The 25,179-nt window shown below is 42.9% G+C and overlaps 2 protein-coding genes across 3 annotated transcripts in view; both read right to left on the reverse strand.

Annotated features, from left to right (window-relative positions):
* The window catches only part of WWTR1 (WW domain containing transcription regulator 1), a 52,215-nt gene extending 37,216 nt beyond the window's left edge, over positions 1 to 14,999 (reverse strand). Inside the window, exon 1 of the mRNA XM_032698471.1 lies at positions 14,517 to 14,999. Coding sequence (XP_032554362.1) covers positions 14,517 to 14,905 — 389 coding nt within the window. The 5' untranslated portion in view covers positions 14,906 to 14,999. The remainder of the gene's footprint in view (positions 1 to 14,516) is intronic.
* A 5,548-nt stretch (positions 15,000 to 20,547) lies between these two features.
* COMMD2 (COMM domain containing 2) lies at positions 20,548 to 24,870 on the reverse strand. 2 transcript variants are annotated; one of them, XM_032698472.1, is made up of 5 exons: positions 24,771 to 24,870; positions 24,605 to 24,682; positions 24,039 to 24,121; positions 22,621 to 22,794; positions 20,548 to 22,125 (listed from the first exon to the last, which is right to left on the reverse strand). In XM_032698472.1, exons 1-5 carry the CDS (start codon positions 24,835 to 24,837, stop codon positions 21,928 to 21,930), a joined length of 600 nt encoding a protein of 199 aa, XP_032554363.1. In that variant the 5' UTR covers positions 24,838 to 24,870; the 3' UTR covers positions 20,548 to 21,927. The 2 variants fall into 2 exon arrangements, with proteins under 2 accessions (XP_032554363.1, XP_032554364.1); XM_032698473.1 differs by lacking the exon at positions 24,605 to 24,682 and having other exon boundaries at positions 24,771 to 24,853.
* Positions 24,871 to 25,179: the final 309 nt, after the last annotated feature.

The following is a 25,179-nucleotide window of genomic DNA, read 5'->3' on the forward strand; positions in this document are numbered from 1 at the left end:
TGGGTTATGTGCTGTGAGGGCCTCAGTACCTCACTCTACTAGACAAAAACAGGAGCAGGTTATAAATAACCTTTTCAGAAGTTTCTTACAAAACTCTGACTCCCAATATATTGTTCCGGCTCTTCAGAGAGTTTTAGTATACAAAGGTCAGGAGGTGTCCTACTTGGGCTACTTATTTTCTTTGTGATTTGTGGTGGAGGTGATTAGCAGATGAATTTTTCTTGGACCCTATTTCTACCTTCCATACAAGCTGACTAGTTCCCATGGAAGAAAAGGCAGGACAAATAACCACAGTAATCACCACAGTTCAGAAGGCTGACCTTTTACAATCTCAAACTACTGTGTATCCAGGAAATCCTGCCAGACAGTCCCTGTTTGTAAATGGTTGGGAAATGTGATCGTGTGCCACGAAAAACAGATGAAAAGCAGGATCTGGTTAAAAGACCAAGTCTTTTCTCAAACAAAACCTTTCCAAAATAAAGAAACAATGTCTCCTAGCTGACAGTTGACCTCAGCTGAGGAAGGGTGACAGTCCTGCGCTGGTGCTCTCTGCGCTTGAGAATTTTAAAACAAGACCAGAATTTCAAATAAGACTTAGCTGAACACAAGGAATTTCTGTCAATTCTGACACTGTAGTAATATTCCAATCAAACACAGTCTATTTGAAAAGAAATCTTTTTAAATTTTAAGTACAAATGTGGACAAGTAAGGCTCCACTTAAGCTGAGAATATTGTAAAAATATCAGATGTTTAGCAATGTAGGTGCATCTCACTGATTTCCAATGGGGTGCAAGGAACACATGTTTGAGGATTACTGGCACAAGCATGAAAAGATGGGCTCATGTCACAGGAACACGCTGTGCTGTATTCAAAAGGAATAATGTTGTGATATGGAAGCAGCACAAATTAATGACATTATTAGTAAATCAGGCCCTAAGCCTATTTATTTAGTAATGTAAGAGAGTGACTGATCAGGTAATATTTAGCCTATGCATTTAACTTGGCTAACAAATACAATTTTGAGGGGAAGAGGGTGGCGTGGTGGAGAAAGAGGCTTGCTACCCTCAGAAGAAGGGTGGCTTTTTTTTTTAATATTAAAATGCTGTATCACAGCTACAAAAAATGCTGTCATTGACTGAAAAAAACCCACTAAAAATTTCCTAATAAGCCACTTAAAATCTGGTAACTAAAATCTGATTATTAAAATCTAGTAGGAATGAAATATTTCAAACCAGCTTCTTACCTGGAAAAGTCTCCCTATATTTCAGCTAGACTTCTTATTAAATAAATGCAGAATTATTTCATAGAAACATAGGATATCCTGAGTTGGAAGGGACACACAAAGATGATCCAATCCAACTCCTGACTCCACACAGGGCAACTGAAAAGTTAAACCAGCTATCTGAGAGTCACTCAAACATTTCTTGACCAACAGTGGGCTCGGGGCCATAACGACTTCCCTGGAGAGCTTGCTCCAGTGCTGACCATCCTCCCAGGGAAGAGCTTTTTCCTTGTATCCAGTCTGAGCTTCCCTGACACAGCTTCCAGCCATCCCTTTGTCCTTTCCCAGTGGGATACCCCCGGGGAGAAGAGCCTGTCACCTCCCTCTGCTCCCCCCCTGAGGAAACCACAGACAGCACAGGTCACCCCTCAGCCTCCTCCAAACCCAGCACCTCAGCTGCTCTCCACAAGTCATGTCCTCCACTCTTTTCACCACCTTTGCTGCCCTCCTTTACAATTTCACATTGTAAATAATTTGATGGACTGTATTTCATTATTCAAAGCCTTAAAATCCTTTACGGTCTTTAAAAAAAGGGCAAAGACTTTGTAATATCCAAGTTCAAAGAAACAGTAAGGGAAACCTCTGACCAAAACTAAACTACTAGGAGGCAAAAGAAACTCTGTGAGAATGCAAATTAAGATATAGCCTGCAAGGTGTTCTCTCATCTTAATGAAGATCTGCGATGTTTCATTGGCATAGTAAGTTCAGAGGAGAGGAACAAAGCAATCTTATTTAAAAATTTATCTGGTAAAATTTAACCCTATGCTGACAGTTTCATAATTTACAATAATGAAAGTAATCATATTATTACCTCACTGGGAGGTAAGAGCAATAATCCTGTATTTTCATTTTCAGTTCAGCTTCCATCAGCCAAAACAAACTCACAGAGCCTTTTTCCTCGGGCAAACAACTGAACTGGCAGATCTGTGCCCCTAAAGCCACAGCTCCAACCCGGCTGCAGTCAGAGGGCCCCGCATTGCTGTCCTGACACGGCTTTGCACAGTTGTCTTTGTTCTGGCACACAGTGGAGCCAGGACAGAGAACCAGACAGAGCTGCTTTCCCTGCCTCAGCAACCAGCCCCTGTGCCAGGGCCCACACCAGAGCCAGGGCAGCAGGAGGCCACTTTCCAGCCCCTGCCCTCCAGGAGTGCAACCAGCAGCAGGGACAGGGAGCAGCTCCCTGCTCCTCCAGGGAGGGAACTGAGCAACGGCCCAGGAGAGCCAGAGTACCAAGAACCCAAGTGCAGCCCCCAGGCCACTGCCAGCTGAACCACCAAATCACTTCCCCTCAGATCTGCTCTCGTCTTACTCAGCTACTGGGTTCAACCAACCGTACCAGGTTTAGTTTTTGGTTTTATTTCCAATGTCACAGTATCTTCCACTACCAAGGATATTGTTTACCTGTTATTTCCACCGAAGGCCTTGTCTTTCAGTGCTTACACTAATTCCTCTCAAAATAAAGGGGTAAAAATAAAGGTTACACAGGAAACTAAAAACTGGACCTAATAAAGCAGCAGGAGAAATGTAATTTATCAATTCTGGATTTAAATTTGTATCCCTTTTAATGGCATAATTAACCCAAATATCTGAGGTTTGACCTCATACAGAAATGGAAGGCCAAACCAGCTGTGTGAACTGAAGAACAAGTATGTATGCCTCGCTTATGTTTAAAGTGATCATCATCTTGCTTTAGATTATTTTAAGTAATAAGCATGAAGTGAAAGTAGAATTAGCTTAACAACAGACTAAGGACTAAGACACAGTCTAGTCATTACACCAATTATAAATGTCATGTCAGCAAAAAAAGCTAATATTTCAATCTCACCAAGATGACATGTGATACAAAGGAATGGATCTGTTAAAGGAAAAATAATGGCTTATATCCACCAATTTCACTCACAGTTCTATAAAGATCCTGCAAGTCTCTTATAATGATAAACAATATTCTGCTCAACTTTCCAATTAAATACCTCTGGGACTCAGATTCAGCAGCTCCAGATCTCAGTTAGTATTAAACGTTCTTGGCTCACCAAGAGGAAAAAAAAAAAGAAAAATGTATGGAAATAGGGACCAAATGTTCTACTCCATCATCACGCAGTGAAGGACTGGAACACAATGCTGATCAGCTGCTCCCAGTCCTGTTGCAACCACTGGAAACCAATATGCTAAAAGACAGTCAAAATATTTTTGCATGGGTCTAACAATCCACTACAAAATATATTTAAAAAATAGTGTTGTCATCAAATTCTTATGCTTATTTAAAATGTTTGCTATTGATCTTCATAAAAACTCTTTTTCAAAATTCCAGACACATGAATTAAACACAAAACTCTTTATACACAATTCTGAAAAACTTCCTACTTTGTGCATGCAGACTGCATTGAAGCACAGAGGCATTTTTTTCCATAAAAGCCCTCTTTTGGAAGAAAACTTCAAGCATATGATCTTTCTTTCAAACCAAATCACCATACAACTTAACAAACCTACATATGGTTTGCATTATGTATTTCTTCTTTAATATCCATGAAAGCAAAACTTTGCCTTGTAAAATCCAATTTCACAGAATTAAATCAAATCAGTAGGATTTTTATCTGGATTTTGAAATACTTGTATTTAAATGCTTTAACTAAGGAGATCTTATCAGGATTTTAAATTGAAATAAACATTTTTTTAAATGAGAATTCCATATAAGGGAAGACTTGTCAGGATTTATTTAGGCCTAGCAGAGATGATCTGGCAGGTCAAGACTGTTGTATATCCCATCTGGAATTACACTATAAAATGAATACTCATTCAAATGTCTCAAAGTAATAAGTCAATTGTAAACTGCAATCTCTCAGCGGGTAACTTTAAAAAAAAAAAAAAGCAGATTGTGTTTTATGTAAAAAGTCACATATCAATTAAATTTTAAAGATTGGCATTGCTTTGTCTCAAAAACCGTAAGACAAAACACCAAAAACTAGCCCCTACAACTTCTCTTTTTTGGTAAAAAATGCTGGAAGCTGAACGAATAGAAAACATTTCTCGTCTGCCAGTACCTAAAATGCAAGCTGCAACAGGGACCCAAGAAGAATTTTAATTCAGACTTTTTTTCCTCTCTGCTGTTTCTAGTACAGTCATCAAGGGGAAAAAAACACCACTTCAAAAGGGACAAATTTATTTATTACGAGAAAATGTGCTTTCTGCAATCAAAAGCCCAAAAGCAATTTTGGAGCTTGGGATCAAGATACTGGAGAGAGTTGAGCTGGTACCAGCGAGGAGGTTGCTGTGCAGTGACTCTGCCAAGGCCCCATCGGCCCCACTCCTGGCTGGGACCTGAACCTGCAGCTCCTCCCAGCACTGCCCAGCAGAGACCTCAGCTACACGGGTCAGTCCTTCCTGATGGTTCTGCACTTTGCAGGTGCTTTATAAATGCACTCAAGATAATCTTTCCACACAGTAATTAGTTTACCTGCAGAAGCCCAAACTGAACTTCACATATTTTCAGTAGAGCTATTTCATTACAGTTTTGAGGAAGTTCATCTCCTATCTGACAGAGGGCAAAAGCATGAGAATAACAGAAGTCTTTTAGCTTGACTTTTCCTTAGGATGCATCCCACTGTCATGGGTATTAAAACATGAAGGACTAATCTTTAAGTTTTCACAATGCTTGTGCTAAGGGAATAATTCTTCGATAATTTCTAACTTTTGTATTTACTGCAACAACAAAGACTACTGGCCCCAGACAAAAAGACCAGTAACGAAGGTACTGGTGTGGAGGACTAGGTTATGCACAGCAAGGTCAAGACTAGAACCAGTGATACAGCACAGCATCAACACCTCATCACCGAGTTATTGCTTGGGATTGCATGTATTTAGAACCATAATCCTACTGCAGTGGTTCCTGTGGTATGGGATTTTTAATTCCCTGTCTGCATGCAGTCATTCTGCTTCTTACAGGTGCAAAATGTCTGTAGGTAAATCCAGCACCCAGGAAGGTCAGAATAACAGATCTGTATGCAAATCTGAAAAAAATCTGTCTCTAGGATTAATGCTTTCTGTAGCAAAAAAAAAGCCATGCTTGGTAACTGGATTATTAATATGCATGTTTCTTTCAGTCTACCAAAATTAATTGGAACATTTTATCCATTAATTATGTCATTCCATTAAAAAAGACCCCTTAGGCTCCTATAGGCCAGAAAGAACTCCCAACTCGAATTTCCCCATTTGGTTTTTTCCCTTGCTTTGAGAAGTACTCAGCTGTGGTCAGAAGCTGTGCCAGCCCCAGGGCAGCAGCACTGAACAGGGGCACAGAATGCATTGCTCACAAAGGTGCACAGGCTGGATGCTCTCAAAATACACACTGCTGTGCTGAAGCTGCTCTCATTTGAAGTTTTCGGGTGTGTAGGTGGTTTTTTGTAGGGTTTTTTTTGACAAGATCATCTTAAATTGTTCTTCACATGAGGTTCAGATAACAGGGAGGAGAACAGCAAAACTGTAATATCCCTTCAGTATCTAACATAGAGTTACTTCCAGTTTGCTTTATACCTTTATAAATTAAACTGTAAGTAACAGTATGCATTTCTTTTTCAGTCTGTCTTCTTTACAGCTTCCTGTTTTTTCTAGAAAAATGAATCAGACATTTGTTTCTTCAAGATAAAAAAAGACCACTGAAAATATTGTTCTGGTAGAAGCCATCATGACAGAAAAAGGAAATGTTCATGAGACAATATCCTCAGCAGAAGGCATGCTTTTAGTAAAGCAAACCAGACAGTACCACAAAACTACTCAAATAAATGCAAACATATATGTCTGTATCTACAGGAAAAGTGGGACAAAACAGAATCTGACAATGCTCCTGTGCCTTAATTGCATCCCCATTTGTTTTATCTGCAAGTTATGCTTCTCTTTCACATTTTATTGTCCTACTTTTATTTACAATAAAGATTGTAGTAATTGGTAAAAAATAGCATGTCAAACTCCCAAAATTTAATGGATGTTTTGAGAAGTATTTGACTATAAATATACAGCACCAATACTGGGATCAATTACAATGTGCAGCATCCAAAACCCCTTCTGGTGCCACAGACTGCTCACCCATTTCCATGCTGCAACACAAACCAGGGACCTGCCACAGCAGCACGGCACTTCAGCCAAATGTCTGACAATGGAAGATCAGGGCAAATCTGCCAAATAATTCACAAGACATATAATACACAGAATTTAAGAAATCAAAGTTAGATCTACCCTCTGTCCTCAGAGCAAGTCTACCATAGAAATAAAATAAACCTAATAATGTGCATCATTCTGTCACTGCAGATGACTGCTTAAATAATGTTTCTTCATAGATTTGGGTGAGCATTAGCACGGTTAATACCAAGAGCTATTTTTTTATTTACGTGGACTAGAATTGCAAAGTTTTTTGTGAAGTTACAAACCTCAAACAAGGATCTTTCCTAGCTTTGACTAAGTATGTTTTACAACATACCTTTACTGACTACTCTCAGTGCCAAATCTTTAGCAAAACCTTCACTTCTTTTATCAGTGATTTACTGTTGCACTTTCAGTAAGTCACAAATAGTCTCACTAGAAATCTCTTTTATGCTAGTTATTAAGTTTTACATTGTCTGCTCTCTTGCAATGGCATAATTTCATTGATTTTCCATTGCCATAAATTCTTTCAGTAGCAGACAAAAATTGAAATGGCAGCTATAAAACCTGAATAAAGAACTAGAACCCTTCACCACTTCTAATAAAAAGTAAGTTTTATCTAAAATTCTAATATACTCTTTGGGTGATGTCAGGGCTGAGAGACAGTGATGGCAGCACCCGTGAAAATATCGTCTCATGACTGGAACAGTCTTCATTAAGGGAATGGCTGTCAAAACATCACACTAGGTGCATTCTCTGCAGTATGAAGGGATGGCAAGAATTGCTGGCATCACTGTACCCATCCTGCTGGCAAGGCTGCCATGTCAGTTAGAGGAGTTGTAGGTTGGAGAGACACACATTTATGCAACATTAAAATCTGGTCCACAATTTTCACATCAACCTCACTCACGTCAAACCCTCAGTTTTGGCATGTGCTGATGCAACTCTGCCATATACATTTGCAAAAAAATATTTTTTCCCAACCTCTCATGGTAAAAGCACTTATATTTCTGTTTAAATATTTACAGTAGAATGAGTAAAACATGACTAGGGAAATGCAGTATCAAAACCAAATGCGAAATAAAAAAAGCTTTTGTGAAGAATTCCCCCACTAAATTGTGCTCTTGTCAGCTCTGAAGTGCTGACCTTTTCCTGCATTCCTGCAGAGCTGCACGGTGTTGCCCACACAGCACGGCCACACTCATTTACTGATGCAAAGCCTGCTTTGTTCCAGTTCTGAGACATCTCACCCAGGTGAGGGTACTGGCAGGAGGCTGCAGAGAGAGGCTTCCACACGACAGGACTGCCTGTGTTTCTCTGGAAGAAACCACATGGAACATGTGTCAAGATTAGAAGAGCTGCTTTTGTCCAGACTGTCTGACTAAGCAGACAATACAAAGCCTTTCTTAAGTGGCAATTATGATTATTCCTGAAGCTTTTAAAAATACAGTAGTTTGAGAAAATTCTGAAAACAACTCTGGCATTTCTACCTTAATGTTACAAAAGGCTGCTTAGACAAACAAGTGACAACAAACAGTTCAGTTTTGTTCTCTCTTTCTTTCTTTCTTTCTTCCTTTGTCAAAAAAGGTGACTCCAAACTCACATCTCCCAAACAATTTATGAGTTAAAGAGACTTTGGAAGTATGGTCTGAAAATCTAACAAACTCCTGCCGGATAACACTGCAAAAGGATGTAAGCTTACATTGTAAGAAATAACTTCCATGAGCAATATTTCAGGTTTATTCCTGTACACTGTCTGCTTCAATACACAGAAGTTTTTCATGAACAAGACCAGATGCTGAAATGAAGCCCAGAAGCGAAGGCACAGTGAGGTTCCGTGATTTCCGCAGAGTCACAGCACAACAGGAACCGAGCCACTGCTCCCTCCAGCCCAGGGCAGCTTCCCACTGACTTGCACTTCCTTCTGCTCAGAGATGCTGCTGCATTCAAGGGCTTCACAGTGAAGGTGAAGACTAAGAAAACACCTCAGTCAAGAAGTTTTGAGAACTTCTTTAAAAGCTCACATGAATTTAAGGCTCACGGTTCAAATACTACTTTTTGTTTCAGAAGCAAAAGACTTTGACACAATTTAAGACTTGCTTGACCAAAGACTGTTACTGCATTTCGTGATGCTTACACCTTTGCTCACAAATCAAACACTGAAAACCAGGAATGTAGTACATTTAACAAAAAGAACGACAGCAGCCAAACTAGGAAAACTGATTGCAGGTAATAAAAAAGGATTACTCATCATACAAGAAAAGACTCAAAGGTACCATGGAAGTGCCCTGCTATTCTCAGTCCTGGAAGACTGTCAGAATCTTGCACTCAAAAATGACTAGGGACAGATCAATACCCAGTGAATAAAAATGAGCATTTTCACCATGAAAACAGAGGGGCTGGCAGATGTATGAGCAGACAAATAAGTCACTGTGGGAAAACCTGTGTCTGGACTCTCTACCACTGCTGTGCTTGCAGCCTGACAGCCGATGCAGATGCTGTCAGCCAGGAGGAGGTGCAAGATAGCCCACTCCTCTTGCACATCTCTCTTCATATTGCATTAAGTTCTGGTGACGTTCTAAGCAATTATTTCAATTTTAACATAATACATTTTGCTCAGTTCTCTAAGCAAGCCTGTATCTGTCTCTGCAGTGTAGCTTCCATCACATCTGCCTTTAAAATAGTCACAGGTAGGGAATACTGTGGGACAGTGCAGTGTTCCCAAGATTTCTGTTCTTGAAGAGTTCACACAACAGTCATGGGCAATAGCATTCACTCTAGGTCTGGACTTTGAGTTATCAATCAATGAAAAGAAAAAGATTCCCAAAGCAAAAAAAACCCCACCTCCATCCTACATCATGCCAGCTTCTCTCTCTTTTTTTCCTCTCTCTCTCTCTCTCTCTAAACGAAGGGGGAAAATGCCAAAAGTCTGTATGTTGAAATTCAGCCGACATGACATTTCCTCTGGATTTAATTGCTTCCATACAATTTGTATCTGCTAGTCACGCAATGCCCCCGAGCCCCAAGCACACTGTTACAAAGAAGCTCTTGTCCTGTAGTAACCTCCATCAGAGCCAGAATTTTCAGCTTTAACCAAAGCTTCCAAAAGGAAACAAGTCAAAGCCCAAACTCCAGCTCTTCCAACATGACTTGAAGGAGTGAACAGCAAAAAGCTGGAAAGGGCAGACTTTACAGATTCTACATTGTCAAACCTGTTCAAAGTTGGACACATCCATCACCTTTGGAAGCAGACAGCTCTCCACACTGTCCTTTACCAATTATGGAATACAGATGGCCAGGCAGACCAACTGTTAGATGTTGACTATAGCAGCTCATGATAAAAATAAGCCTACTATTCATTTTCTTTCCTTGAACAACCCAAACCATTAGTAAAGACAAACCCCTTTCAGATGGTATCAGAAAAAACATCTGGTTTTCATGGTAGCATTCTTAAACTATCACCTGTATCTATTCTACACATATCTTTCTAAGTATATGCTAATTGATATTATTTCCTAATGACTAATGCATAAAGTAATTGTATTTTCAGCTCATGTCATGAGATGCATGACAGTTGTCATTCATTAATGCACAAATACTCCTGGATTTTGGGTTTAACACTACGACTAAAGGACAAATTTTAGACAAGTTTTATTAAACCAACACAATTCTGCATGTTCATTACTAATTTATTAGCTTAAAAGTATACATCGGTCCAATATATCAAATTCTATATAGCAACACAACAGTGTGTTATCACCTATTCCTTAAATAATTCAGAAATTCATACACAAAAATTTAATGCAACTTCTGTGTCTAGATGGTCCTTTACAATAAGTTTCTTAAATATTTCCTCAAAAGAAGCCATTCTTGGTAACACTTCCAGAGTCATTGCAGTCTTGCTTAAAGCTTTCTTCACTGATGTGTTACAGCTGAATCTAAAATGTAGCTTATTTCCTAACTCAGAAAACTCAGTGGGAGAAGGAACTGGATCACATTCTGCAAACCAAAATGTGTCCCTGAAGCAATTTTATTCCAGTGCTGCTTCTCTCCTCAGATTTTAATAAGCCCCACATTAACCACTAAATTGTTTTAAGCATCACAGGCAACATGATTTTAGATTCTGAGAAAACAGTCTATTGATCATGAAAAGACACGATCTTGGACAAGAAAATTAATAAACTACATTAATAAGCTACATCAGAAACTCTGTAGCTGCTCCTATTGCCAAATTCAGAGGAGAAAAAGTAGCTCATAGATCCATGGCAGTCTTTTAAGTGGAACTCCACCACCATCACTAAATCAGCACTTGAATTACAGACAATCACAGCTTGAAAATTTAGTTTTGATGTGCACATTTCAATCTCAAAACTTCCTGAGCATCTCTAAAATGAGTTACAAAGGTGAGCTATAGTTGAATTTCCATTAATTTAACTTTCATGTTGTATTACAGCTTTCCTGCCTGCTAGGAACTCTTTAATACACTCGCTAATTCCAGATAAAAGCCATCGGTAGTAATATATCTTGGCACTTTCTAGCACATTATAACTTATTTTTAATAAAGAGATGCTGGCAACAGGAGCAGTTCAGGCACTAAGTCTCAGACAAACAACCACTGGTGATGGGGAACAAAGCAAATGCCTCAAGGTGTGGATTAAATGCTCCAAAAGCTGCATGATTCTGTGAAATGTGTCTCTCTAATGCACAACAGCAAAGCCAGCAGGGATGCACAGGCTCTTGCTTTGCACCACTCTTCTACAAGGACCAAGGAAAGGCACAGCGAGGTAAGTCCCCCCTTGCTGGACATGGGACTGTGACCACAACTGTGGGACAACACTGCAAACATCTTCCTACAAAGGTGTTAGTGCTTTCCACATTCTTATGGGAACTTAACTGAGTAACCCTCTTATGCATTGTCCATCTCCTCCCCCATTTCCAGTTGTGTAACTACATTCCTGAGATGGAAAAGTTTCTCCATGATGAAGCACAATACCAGTATAAAATAATAAAAGTTTCTACAGAATTAACACAAATGGCTTTCAGGGAAAGGCCGTATTTGAAAATCACTGGAGCACGTCAACTGTCTTAGCATTATTTGTTTTGTCATTCTCAGGAAAAAGGTATTTTCATTCTATTTATATTACTTTTCTTCTGCCGTCCTGCTGAACATGCTCAGTTTTGTAAAACTGATCATGTGTTAAATCAAGTATCTCCACCAACAAAAAACAGTAAAAAGATTTGAACATTTTGAGTAAATCAAATATTGCAAAGAATTAGCCTTCTTACACTCAAGCAGAATTTAATGGCCAATATGTCCTGGTAAGGCAAATGTTCCTTGTAATATTTTAAAAATAACAGTGTGATCAAGACAACAGTGGGAACGGTTTTACAAATCTGTGCAGTGCAGACATCAAACTCTCCATATTCTGTTTATGAGAGTCTGAGCAAGAAGCTCTCTGCATACACTGAGGAAACATTAAAACCTCGGTCTTCATTTGAAATATGAAGCTTTACCACCTAAACCCAAATCGGTGGAAAGTAATACTTGAAACATTCTTTTTACAGGATATGTGTACACAGCCCAGCATGAGGATCTGATATTCCCACTGATATTCCCACTCACCAGCACAAGAGCTATGCAAGGCAGTTTGCCTGTCTTTCCAGAAACTCTTTTTATCAGAAATAAATCACACTTAAATTTTTTTCCACACATGCACACGCAGAAAAATGCTTTAGATAACATTGCTGCAAGTGTGTGTTAATGAGTCTGTTTTCCACCCCCCACTTGTGCCGTTCGGTATTTAATTACAGGGTGGAGTGGTCCCCAGGCTACTTATGTTTCTTCCAGTCACAGCCAGAAAATTTCTGCAAGAACTGACATGCAGGAGTGCAACTGCTTCAAGTTGTAGCTGGTTCCCTGTCAACAAGGTCAGCTCACTGTTCACTGAAACTCCCACTAGTACTTCTGTTTAATAATTCATCAAAATGTTTAAATACAACAAATTGCATTATAAGCTTCAACAGATAATAAAGGCTTTAACAGGACCTAATTTAGCTATTTACTCTTAGTTCATTTTTTAGTTTTCCTAATGCCTACAAACAAATCTTTATCATTAAGCTGGAAAGCACTGGCTTTTTTTTCTTTATATAAGGAAATGTAACCTTGTATGCCTGGTTTAACCAAATATGATTTTCAAGCACATCATCTGATTTGAATCCTATATGTTACCGAACATAGTTTTAAATGCTGTTTTCCATAAACAATCTTAAATTTCTGCAGAAAACTATATTTTCACCTGAAAAACATGACACCATTATAAAATACTACAATTCACATGTTAGTATTTTATAGCGAAATATTACTCCCCAAAGCATTGGGGTATAAAGAAATACATCACATGTGTAAAGAAATGCATGATTCCAATTAATTTTTAGATAAATGAAGGAAGTTCTGTTGGATAGGTAAAACTGGGGAAACAAAACAAAGACTATCTTGGGTAACAAATTGAATATTGTATTTTATATCAAAAAGGATGCGGTTAATTGGAGTATTACTGCTGATATGATTTGGGAAAAAAAAAAACCCACATTTTGAGTTTTTACCCATGCTTTCTATTTAATAAAGGCCTTGCATTTTTAGCCTAAGCAACAAGAATCTGTCGACTTGGAAAACTCTGTCTCTAGGTCAGAAATGCGTGACAGGAAGGTGAAACCACATGAACTCATTTTGATATTTGGTATTAGACAAAAAAGAAAGAGCAAAGATTATGTGATGTAATTTTTAGGCAGAGGTATCTGAAAACACCCCCTAGCCGAACCCTAGCAAGAATTCATATTTAATATTTATCTATGAATGGTCTGTTTCAGTGCTCCTGTCAGTCACCTATTTCTCTGTCCTTGTTCTCTCGAGAAAAACACATGCAAAGTGTGAAGACACAAGATCTTCTCACATAGGTGATAAACTAGATCTATAACAAACTCCCAAGTTTGGACCCTTGGACATGTCCACTCAGTATCATAAACAATATATAGAGACACAAAGAAATGTATTTCCGTGCTTTGCTGGTAGCTGTGAGTGTGACAAAAGTAAAAAATCTAAACTCTGCGCAGAGTAATTTAAAGACTGGGCTCTTGAGTAATCCGTTGGAGATTCCAAACCCACGATGCAAAGAAATCACTATACAGTCATGTAAATTATGACTTTTTTTCATTTTTCTAAACAGTTTTGTCTCTCTTTCCCCTCACACATTGTCTATAAGCCATGTATGATGGTTGAATACCTACTCGTGGCTTAATATAAGCATGGTTTACTCTTCTGACAGAGAAGGGTGTAGCAAGGAAATGACCTCCTGGAACTCCCTCAACACCTTTAGGCAGAAGCTTCACCAGTAAATATTTTATTTCATTAGCAAACATTTTGTCACTGCATTATTTACCAGGTTAATGCAGTGCCACTTAATTTGCAATAAATCTGGAGCTGAGTTACAGAATCTACCAAAATAAGGCACTGTTGCCTTACCACGTATTACAATTACTACATTTTTTTCAGGCCTATTAGACTGTTTTGAATCAAATACCAAATGTAACAAATAAAGCACTCTGGCCAAAATGACCGGCCAGAAGGGATATCGGTAGTTGTGTTACCACATTTCTCAAAATCTGTCACCAGAACAAGGCGGGCTCCGACCGTGTCCCCGCGGCCGGGGATGCTCTGAACACCCCGAGGCCGCAGCGGGCCGGGCAGCCCCCGCACGTCCACAGCCCCCGCTGCCTCCGACAGGTACGGACACGCAGAGCCCCGCTCCCACATGGCGGAAACTCCCCGGAATAACTGTTATTGAACTCGTTCAAAAAAAAAAAAAAATGGTTTCAGAATCTTGGACGTGTGGGCAAGCACGAAAGGAATACGGCAGCGACAGGCACGGCAGGGCTCCCGCCCGGCTTCGGGAGCGCCCCCCGGTCCTCCCTCGCCTCCCTCTTCCCCCCGGCAAGGAGTTTCCTCCCGGGATGCCGCATCCCCCTCGGACGCGGAGGTCCCCCCGCCGCCTCGCAGCGCAGCTCCCGCCCGGCCGCCCCGACCCCGGCCGGGCCCCGCCGCACTCACTTGAGGAAGTAGCGCTGCCCGGTCTGCGTGAGCGCCATCTCCCAGCCCGGCGGCAGCGGCCGCTCGTCCGTCACGTCGCAGGAGCGCTGCCGGAGGTGCCCGTGCTGCGGCGCCGCGACCGCGCCGGGCAGCGACGCGGGCGATGAGTGCGAGCGGACGTGCGCGGGCGCGGGGCGCGGCGGGGGCCCGCCCGAGTCCGTGCTCGACTGCCGCGAGTGCGAGCCCGAGTCGGGCTCCCTGAAGAAGGACTCGGGCAGGATCTTCTTCCGCCAGGAGCTGGGCCTGGGGTTCATCACCGCGTTGAACAGCGCCTCCAGCTCCGTGTCCAGGTCCTGCGTGACGTGGATCACCTGCTGCCCCGGCGGCGGGGCCGCGGCCGCGGGGTTCATTTTCCGCCCCGACGGCGGGCAAACCGTCCCGGGCTGGCGGTGGCCGGGGCCGGCCCCGCTGGCGGCCGCCGCCGAGGACGTGACCCGCGGACCGAGCGGGCGAGGCGGGAGCGGAGCGGGCGAGGCGGGCGGGCAGCGCCTCTGCGGCCCCGCCAGCAGCGCCGGTGTCCCGGGCGGGCGGGGCGGCCCCCGGGCCGGGCCGGGCAGCGGCGGGACGGGGGCAGCGCCGGCCCCTCCCGCCCGCCCCCGGCGGCTCCGGCCCGGCCCCGCCCCGCCCGCAGTTATGCAACTGCCGCGGAAACTTCGGGCGCGGGACGGCCCTCGGGCCGGGCTCGGGGGGCCCTCGGAGCCCGCCCTGCTCTCCCCTGCTCCCCTCCTCGTTCCCCTCCCTCGTCGCCGCACCCCGTCCTGTCCCGTCCCGCCCGCGCCCGCCGAGGAGCTGCGGGGAGCGGCTGTCCCGGCCCGTAGCGCAGGGGCCCTGGGGCCTGGGGAGCCTCGCAGCCCTTTGTCTCTGCCAAGCTAGTGAGCTTTGCTCCAAAACCATCGTTCGGGAAGTTCAGAGGCTATGCTAATTTCTGAAAGAAAAATGATGCATAACTTAGTTTGCATACAAGCTTAATGGCATGATTTAGTGATGCTGTGGTGATGAGAGTGAGGAATGAAGCATTCGTGGTGACATGGACTGTAACCACGTCGCTGTAGTTTAGGTAAGGTTTGGCCCTTTGCTGTCAGGTACAAGTCCAGTGCAAAGCTGTATCGTGTATTTTCTAATTCCCTCTCCGCAGGGGCTGTTTCAAATGCAGATGTGATGCTTTGCGGATCTCTGCTGATTGCCTGTTCACAGTCACTTGTCCTTGGTTTAGTCTATACTAGAAACCAGAGCTGTCATCAAAATGCATTGCTGAGGTTTTCTACAATTAATACATATAATTTTTTTAAATCTTGTCTCATTTTCTGGTGCACTTGGAACAACTTTTGAATGGTGATATGACCAGCTTAAATTCAGTAGCTGTGTCAATAAAGAACAATGTTATTCACTTTCCAACTTCACTGTTGGTTTTTACAGAAGGAAGCATACAGTGTTTTTGTGACTACCCATATAGAGATATAACACGTTGGCTACACAAACACATTTTATTTCTGCATTTTGGACAGACTCCAGGCTATGCTGATCGATAAGAATATATCCTCCTCACAAATCAGAATCTACACTAGAAAAGTCTGAGGTAATTTTTTTTTCTGAACATACTTATTTCTTAAAAAGAATCATGAACTTTTCTGAACTGCTTTTGGCTTCTCCAGCAGAGGACTTGAGCCTGACTTAACCACATTTGTCTCTTAATCAGCGTTACATGTAATGCTGGTAATGCAGATTCTGAGAGCAGTGGTTTAAGCCTGTACACGAACTTGGATCAGGATCAGCTAGCTCTGTGGAACAGATCCTGTGCACTTCCTGATTGCCTTGCTTCAACAAATATTCCCTTTCGTTTACTTTTCCTCACATTTCCTGTCCATGTTTCCATTGGCTCAGCAGATCTCCTCCTTGGGGTTTCCTTTGCTGTTCTTTGTTTTGTGTTCTTTTTTTGTTATTTTCCCCCATATATGCTGCATTTCTGATCAGGAAACCCAGTACTCCTGAGACTTCTTTATGCTTCCCTTCCCGAAGAATTTTCCACGTTATCTTTTGTACCATTCTCCTGCCGCTTCCTTACTGTGTTCCTTGCTGCAACAAGCTCAGAGAGCTGTGCTCATCACAGCACCCACTCTCCAGGGTTAGGCAGACATTACATCTTTTTTCTCTTTCCTGCAGTTTCCTGATTTAAAACCTTTGGATATGAGATTGTGTGTGCACGTGGTTATTGCACAGATAACGATCTGAACGTGAGTGATTTTTCATACAGCCTTTAAAAGGGCTTTTTTGCTTCCTCCAGGCCTCTGTATCCTTGAGTAAAGACACCCCACACCCCTGTACCTGTTCCAGTCCTCTCCGGGTGACAAGCCCCTTCAAGGGAAGGCTCTGACAGTCTCGTTCATGAGGCCATGGCATCTGTGTTAATTAGACCACTTTCATAAGAGAGTGTGGCATCCTGTGAGTACATGCACATTTGTTCTAAACCTAAGCAGCATTTATTACAGCTAGAACTGTCTTCAGTGAGATGTATTTCAGCTGCAGTTTTTACTGAATAATACAATTATCTGCTTTTGTACCACTTGGTGTAGGCTAAAGCATTTTTCTCCACAAATCTGAAAGTGATTAGAACTGTAAGAATACATTCTCATATTGTTGTTATTATTATTTAGAAATACTAACTTCCTTCTTTGGACACAAAAATAGGATATGACCACCAGCTTTTAGAACAAATGATTCAATATGTTCAAGTCCGTAGAAGACAAGGACACTTCCATCACAATGGGATTGTATTAAGTGATATAGGAACCAAACCACTAATGTGACATAGAAGGCTCCTTATCATTACCTTTTTATTCTTGTTACAAGATCCTATGTTGTAAAAAAGTAAGACAATAACATTATTTTTCTCAACTTAATATGCTGTTCAAATGTTTTTGAGTAGTACAGAGTTTTTTTGTTCAACTGAAGGATTTACTGAAGTCCAGTACTTTGAGTATACCCTACTTGTTGTGGATTTTCTAGGAGCAAGTTCAATCTATACTTCAGTGGAAACCCAAGCAAATAGCTCAGAAGAAATAAGTGCACTTTTAAATGTACCCTTAGATGATGAGCATCTAATGAGTTAAAAGAAACAATACCACATGTTGTAATTTTTAATCCAGATCCATTGCTGCTCTGTGTCAAAGCCCTACATAAATTAATTTTTCTGAGAAAGCCCACATAGATGAAGCTGCATGTGTGATATCTGTTAGAAAACATTCAGGGTCCCTGGGCAAGCCTTGTGCTTTTGGGTAACCCAGGCACAGGGACACAGCACAAACCTGGGCTCTGCCCCTGCTTTGAGTTTGTTCTGTGCAAGGAGACTCTGGGTGGGCAGTAACCACTGCCGGGTGCTCCATGTGTGTCAGCTGAAAAGCCATATAGGTACAGAAGACTTGTGTTCCTTCAAACTAAATAATGAAGAAGGAACACAATGGAACAGTAAACATGTTTCATGGAGTTTGGCTATAAAAAGGTATATATGTGCAGCACACACATACTTACACTCTAAAACCATACGATTTTTCATGCAAATAATTTTTATTTGTTCTTATGGCAACGGGGTATTGTTTGATAAACTTTTTTGTGTATTCTGCTCTTGCTAGTAGTTCTGTATTAATCTAATTTTCAAGAGACTTCTGCAAAAGTGTACTTCAGTAAATATAGTGTGTTTGTTAACAAAGGGGTCAATGCTTCTTTTTGTCTGTGTGCATTTCCCAGCTGTTTGTTCCTCAGGTGACTGACAGCTTCAAGACTTTGGCTGGCATCTCAGGATGCACGCAAAGCATGTCCTATGTAGGCAACTGTGCTGTGGTTTATTTAATACAAAAACCTGGTGTCTATTAGGAGTTTCCTCAAAGCAGCTGTGTAAGCATATACCTCCTCAGACAGCAAAACCTCTGGTGTGGGCAGGCTGCTAGCAAAAAACCCCATTCTGTCAGCTCAGTTCACGTTGTTTTATAAGTTGATGTAATTTTACTGGCAAGCAAGCTGTGTGGACATCTCTGTAGACGACTGCTCAGACATTCAGTTTGGAAACAGCTGCTCTAACCAAAAAACTGCAGCAGTGTTTGAGTCTCAGAGACTGTGCCTTAGAGCAGAGCCAGCAGAATGGGACATGCAGACACTGCTCCTCCAGAGCAAAGGCAGGTGACAGGGTCTGCAGTGGGGATCCTGGGAAAGCTGCACTGTGGAGTTTGCAAACAGCTGAAGCCACGTCAGAAGTCCCCGTGCTCCAGCTGCTTGTTTCAGCCTCTTGACTGAACTCAGTGTGCCCTCTCCCAAGAGACAGGGGAACAAATACAGAGACAGGCCATCACTGGTTTGTCTCAGGCATCTCAAAGTGCTGCTGACAATGAGGTTTGCTAATATAGCTGACTTCGCACATAAATCAATTAGGAAACGAATTCTCATTTGTGGAAATGGTGATAATGTTTAAAAGACAGAAAAACTGCCAGTTTTTCACTTTCAGTTACTCAAGGCAGATTTGGAAGATGATTTTTGGCCAAATTCAGGGGGATTAGTAAATCCCAAAACAGTCATGTAAGATAAAGTGGGACCTGATCTGCTGCTTCAGAGTTGAAGTCCAGAATTACAAAAAGAAATTATTATAATACAGTGTGATCTTATTGGCCTGAGTTGTTCTGGAGTAGCTGTCAGCCTGAGTCCCTGTGTGCACACTGCCAACAGCCCAGAACAATGACCTGGCCAACAGGGCTGAAACAGGGAGTGGCTGCAGAGCAAAAGCAGCTCAGCTCTGCTGTCTCAGGGCAGGAGGGCAGCACAGGGCAGTGCTGAGAATCACACCAGCACAAAACATGCTTTTTTAGCATAACTAATTTAACTTGCAGAAAGATACAGTTTTCTTCTGTGACAATAAACTGCATGTACATGGACAGGGTTTTCTGATGTGGATTTTGCCAGGAAACAAAGCTAGTAGTTTAATTATAATCAGATTTGGTAGTCTCCATATCCTGTTTCTATAAAGCAAGTACAAATTCATTAGAGAAGATATATTAAATATAGCTTTATATGCCACCTTTCACTTGGGAGTTTACAACAAAACTGAAAAATCCAGATTGAAAAATCTAAAAAACCAGATGCAAAGGTGAGTTCTTATTTTACCAGTATCCCTGGGTTACTGATGCAGATGCCTTTTCCCTGCCCAGCCTCACCTGCCCTCCGAGGTGCGGGCAGCACTGCGTGGTCACACTTGGCACTTCAGCTGCCAAGCCCCGGGCAGCTGTCACGGGTGCTGTGAAAACAAGGAAAGGGAGAACTTGCAGAGGTGTAGTTAGACCAGTTCCAACCTCACCTAAAGGCCAATCTGCCATTCCAATAACGAAGCCCAAATCCTGCTGCCAAGCAGCTGCCTTTCCAGGCTCAGTTCTTCCCCCAGAACAAACTGAAAGGTAAAAATTCAAAAGCAACACACTTGGTGTAAAGGATCTTTCTCCCTCCCTCTCTCTTGTCTGTTTGTGGATCACTGTCAGAGTCTGAGTTTCTCTCAGTTTCACCCAGATTCAAAGTTTAACTTTGACCATCCTCAGTTGAGGTAATTTTTTGTAAAGGGAAACAGGTGTTTCATTTTCCATTCTCAACATCTGCCTTCAACTGTCCATTTTACTCAGGATCCCCAAGGGAAACCCTCTCCCTCTCAAGCTAGCCCATGCTTCAGGATGTGACACATGTAGGTTGCCAGCACTTACCGTGATGCCAATCAGCTCTAGAGCAGCTGGGTTTTTTAAAAAACTTTAAGAGACAAAAAGGTGAATATATTCAAGTTCATCGGGCAATGACACAAAAAGCTCCAAGGATTTGTATCTAAAATTCCTGTCTTGCTGCCCTGAGTTACAGACTATGGATGTAGTGAGAAAAGATGGAATGAGGGAAACCACTCACCTACTTTTTTGGCTGTTCTTGTGTCTCACTGAAAATAGAGGCAAATTACATAAAAAAAATACGAAACAAAAATCCCAAGTAGTAACATTTAATCACCATGTACTATATATGAAGATGATCCTATGAAAAAGGTCACCACACAGGGATGATAAAAGAAACACGTTGCTGATTCACAGAGAAAGGATTCAGTTTGTTCACACCATCGCCACAGCGAACAGCAGCTGCGGAACAGGCAACTCCACGGTCCAGAGAACTTTTTTTAAAGCACTTCAGCCATGCAGGCTTAATTTGAAATAGTAGTACAGAAGTACAAAAATTCAAAACAGAAAGAATGCAGTTTTGAATGTAAACCCACAATTAATACAGAAGTTCATGGTGTTGCCATGAAAGACGGTGAATATAGTTATTACCAGAATCTGTAAGTTATGGTTCTCTCTCGCCTTCTTGTCCTCTCCTATATACTTTAAGGCCTTTATGATGCCCCCTCAGCAGTGACACTAAAGCATGGACTACTAAAACCATTTAATCTTACTCACAAAAGCTGCAAAATACTGCATTGGAATACAACTGAAAAGTGACATTTGACGTCATCTTTATTAGACATTTTTCCTAACAATGGAAAAGCATAATTTTGGTTGCAATAGCTGGTCTTGCCTTTATGAGCACTATCCGAACAGTGGAACACAAACCATGGCATCAGGGCACAGAGACCAGAGTTAGCAGATGTTAACACTATTCTTAACCTGCCTCCTCACCCACAGCTCCGCTTTTCCAAGTTTTCAGACCACCTTCACATATAACCAGTTTGCCAACCCAGTGCAGGCCACTGGGCTGGCTGCAGAAAGCCTCAGCTGTCCCATGGGGTCACAGCAGGCTCTGCTAACAGGAGTGTTAGCTCAGTTATAGGTGAGAAGGGCAGAGCAGCACTGTCACACCAGCCCCCACTGACCCAGTCCTCTGGAGGAAAGGGGCAGCAGTCCCACATCAGCTTTTACACACACCTGAGTCTACATGGGAGAAGTCTTCCTGCAAAGTATCATTCCCACCAGTATAAGGGTTTAAAAAATATTTCAAAAGAGAAGGAAAAGAGAAAAAATTACTTTATAAATGTAACAGTAAATATGCAGCTTCATATAATATTGAGACAGTTCTACCAAAGGTAGGAAAGCTCAAACAGATTCATACTAATTTAGAGCTAAAGGAATTCTCAGCACAGTATGCTGAATGCATCCATTTGCAAGTAATGCAAACCCAATTACCTATCTTGTATCCGTCAGATTTGCAAAGCTGGCAGCTGAGGACATTTGGCCTGTAATTACTGGCTCAAGATCCTGGCACAGGAAAGCAGTTCATCTGATCCAGATGTTTATTTTTCCTCAAAGTGTATTTGTGAGCATTGTTTTGAGCTGTTTCACAAACTGCTTAGTAGGAGAGCAGGCAGGAACTGAAGCTATTTCATGTTGCGCACTATTCTCCTGCAGTGGTTCGTCTTCATCTCCCCCAGTGCCTGCTCCAGTTGCTGGATCAGGTGGAGAAGGGTAGCAGGGTCAGTTTGCAACACCTGGGCAGTTTGATCTTCATTCTGGTTAAGATATAGCTTCATGGTCACAGCAGGCTTGATCTGTTGTCTCAAACTTCTGCTTGCAAGCTTCAGGAGCGGTTTGGTGAGATGGGAACAGGGAAACAAACCACGGTTATTGATGTTTGTACCTACAATTCCCACCAGGTTTGCAGGATCTGCTTGGAGGACTGTTCAGAAACCCTTTTTATCCACATTAAAGATACACACAAGCTATTACTGAGTTTCATCATTGCAGAATACTAATCCACTTTAATCAATGCTTTCATAATATTTCTGAAAATTAGGTGATAATTAAGACCAAATATATTTAGTATATGCTAACACTTTTAAAACACCAACAAAGCCACAAATTCAGTTTTCATCAGACAACAAGTACTTTGCATCATTGCATATCCTGTTCATCTTACAACTGGCTGGCTGTGAGGCATTAACAAAGTCATGTCAGTTTTAAATACGTGAAGTACTGCTACCTCAATTACTTTTACACTGTTTATAAGTTTTTTATGATGTTAAAAAAACGTGAAGTAAAATATGGAATACTAAAAGCATGGGGGAAATCACCTGCACATCCAGTCTCCACTCCAGATTGTGGTAGCTGGGCAGCCTTGGTGCCAGCTCTCCAAGAATGCTCCTGATCTCCTTCCTGTTGTCAAGGTACAGCTGGAGCAAGGATTTGTTCAATTCATCTGAGAATCCCAGAACATGAATGGAATCTTGAAAGTCAATCTCAGAAATCTAGAAATAACAATTTAGGCCTTAATATGGAACTGTGCAATCATCATTATTTGTCGAAAACCAAATAAAACTGTAACTAAACATCACGTATGATGTGCAGTTATTTTCCTGCAGGAATGTCTAAGTACAATTCCACACCTCGGACAAAACAAATATCTAGGTTTTAAGGGATTTACAGAAGTTACATATTACTGCAGATTTGCATGAGTTTCAGGACAGTTGTAGATCATTTTTTGAAAGAAGAACATTCAACCCCCTCACATGTAAAGCCTTTGTATCAGAGAGCAAAACACAGCACGAGGGAGTGCCCAAGCTGTGTCAGGAGGCAGGACACACTGCAGGAATCCATTTATCAGGGGTGTTCCTGTGCCACTGATATCCAGACTACAAACACCGGGCAGTGATGTGCTGTGAGCAGCACCAGGCACAATGCTCAGGCTCCTGCCCCAGGTCACGGTCCTTGTGCTGACTGCAGCAGCCTGGCCCAGCACTGGGGCAGCAGTTATTGACTCCATGGAAAATGCCATTGTACCCCTCCAATGCACCATCCTGCAAACATAGTCTGTGACCAGTCAATTCTACCACAATACCCTGTAACCTGTCAGTCAAGTCCCCTTGCTTTAAGGAAAGGCTCTGCAACATTTCTACCCCCTCCCCACCTGCTCTTGGGAGCAACACTTGCCTGAGTTTCATCTGGCATTGCTTGTCTCTGTATCCCTTCTCCATGTAGTCATTGTTTAAATATTCTACTATATCAAGTTACAACGGAAACAGTCACTATCCAGCTATTATTCTTTTAGTATCTGCTTACACCCACCCAAAACTTTGATAGCAGGAGCTGAAAAAGCTCTCAAACCCACCACATGAGACAAAGACAAGGAATAATGAATAGGGGGTTAGTCCAGCCCATGTCCTGTACAGTAGCTGGACAACAAAATCTTGGCTTGAGTTTTATTATTTAGAGCTCAATCCTGAAGGATGCTTCTCTATATGGAGTAAATTACGCTATTAAAATGTTGTCAAGTTTTAGCTTCAGATACTGAATACAAATTCCAGTCATCCACAAAAAAGCAGTGTTTCAATAAGACAACCGTTTGAGACACCTGTCTCTGAAATTAAAATAATACATGTCATCAAAATTTTGAGCTACATTTTCCCCATTCACCAGTATTTTCAGAGGTCTAAGTGTTCAGAAGACATCTCCTGAGTGCATTCCTGAAATCCTTACACAAAGATATCCTTACCATAAGCTTGGAGCTCTCAGTAAGAAGATAGGTTAGTCCCTCTACTCCATGCTGAATGGTGTCAACGCCAACGTCCAGCTTTCCTTTAAAGAAAGCACAAAGTGCCTTTTACTTCCTCGTAAACTACTACAGAACGAGACTCAAAACTGCAAACTTATCCAACACTAACTTGCAAAATATGTATAGAAAAGAAAAAAAAGAGGGTTTCACGCCCTTCAAATAATAAAGGACATGTTAGAGACCCCCTAAAACCAAACCATCAAAACAAAAAAACTAAGAAAAACCCAAACCAGTTTCTTACGGCATGGTACAGAGAAGGGTTTGTGTCGGTAAGGAGGGCCCCGCAGCCCCCCACAGCGGGCAGGGAGCGCAGCCCGACCCCGTTCCCTCGGCCCCGCACCGCCGTGCATCGGGGGCTCCGGGGGCCTTCGGCGCAGAGCCCGCCGCGTCCCTCGCTCTCCTGCCGCGGAACCGCTACGGCCGCGGCCCGGCCCCGCCCTGCCCACGGTCCGATCCGCCCGCTCCCCACGGCCCCGCGAACGCCCCGGTCCCGGCCCGGCTCTCACTGGCGGCGGCCTCGCAGGCCCGCGGTGCCGCTCCCCGCCGCAGCTGCTCCAACGCCAGGCGGCCCAGCTCGCCCACGGCTGTAACGAGAGAGAACAGACCCCGCTGCAGGACGCGCTGCAGCCCCGGCCCGGCCCCCACCGCCCGCGGGCCCCTCGCGGCCCCGACCTGCGCCGCCCGCCCGCGGCAAGCAGCCCAGGTGCGCCCGGTGCTCCGCCGACAGCACCAGCAGCATCGCGGGGATCCGACACCGCCGGGCACGGGCGGCGCTCCGGCGGCGCCTGCGCGGGGCCGGGCCGGGGGCGCGGCCGCTCCCGCCCCGCAGGAGGGGCTGTCCCGGGAGCGGCCGGGAATGCCGCCGGACAGCGCGCGCGGGCTGCGCTGGGGTTGGCCAGGGGGACGGGTCCCCTTCCAAATACGTGTTGCTGCAACGGAATAAAATGATAATTCTGTGCTTCCTGCGCTTCCTGATAATTCTGCTATCTGTAGATCTGCAGTTCAAGCCCATTTCCATTTACAGCCCCGGTAACGAAGGGATCTCGCTGCGCTGTGCCGCCCAAACGCTGGTGCTGCTGCT

The sequence above is a fragment of the Chiroxiphia lanceolata genome, chromosome 10 (assembly GCF_009829145.1).
Source record: "Chiroxiphia lanceolata isolate bChiLan1 chromosome 10, bChiLan1.pri, whole genome shotgun sequence".
Classification (NCBI taxonomy): domain Eukaryota; kingdom Metazoa; phylum Chordata; class Aves; order Passeriformes; family Pipridae; genus Chiroxiphia; species Chiroxiphia lanceolata.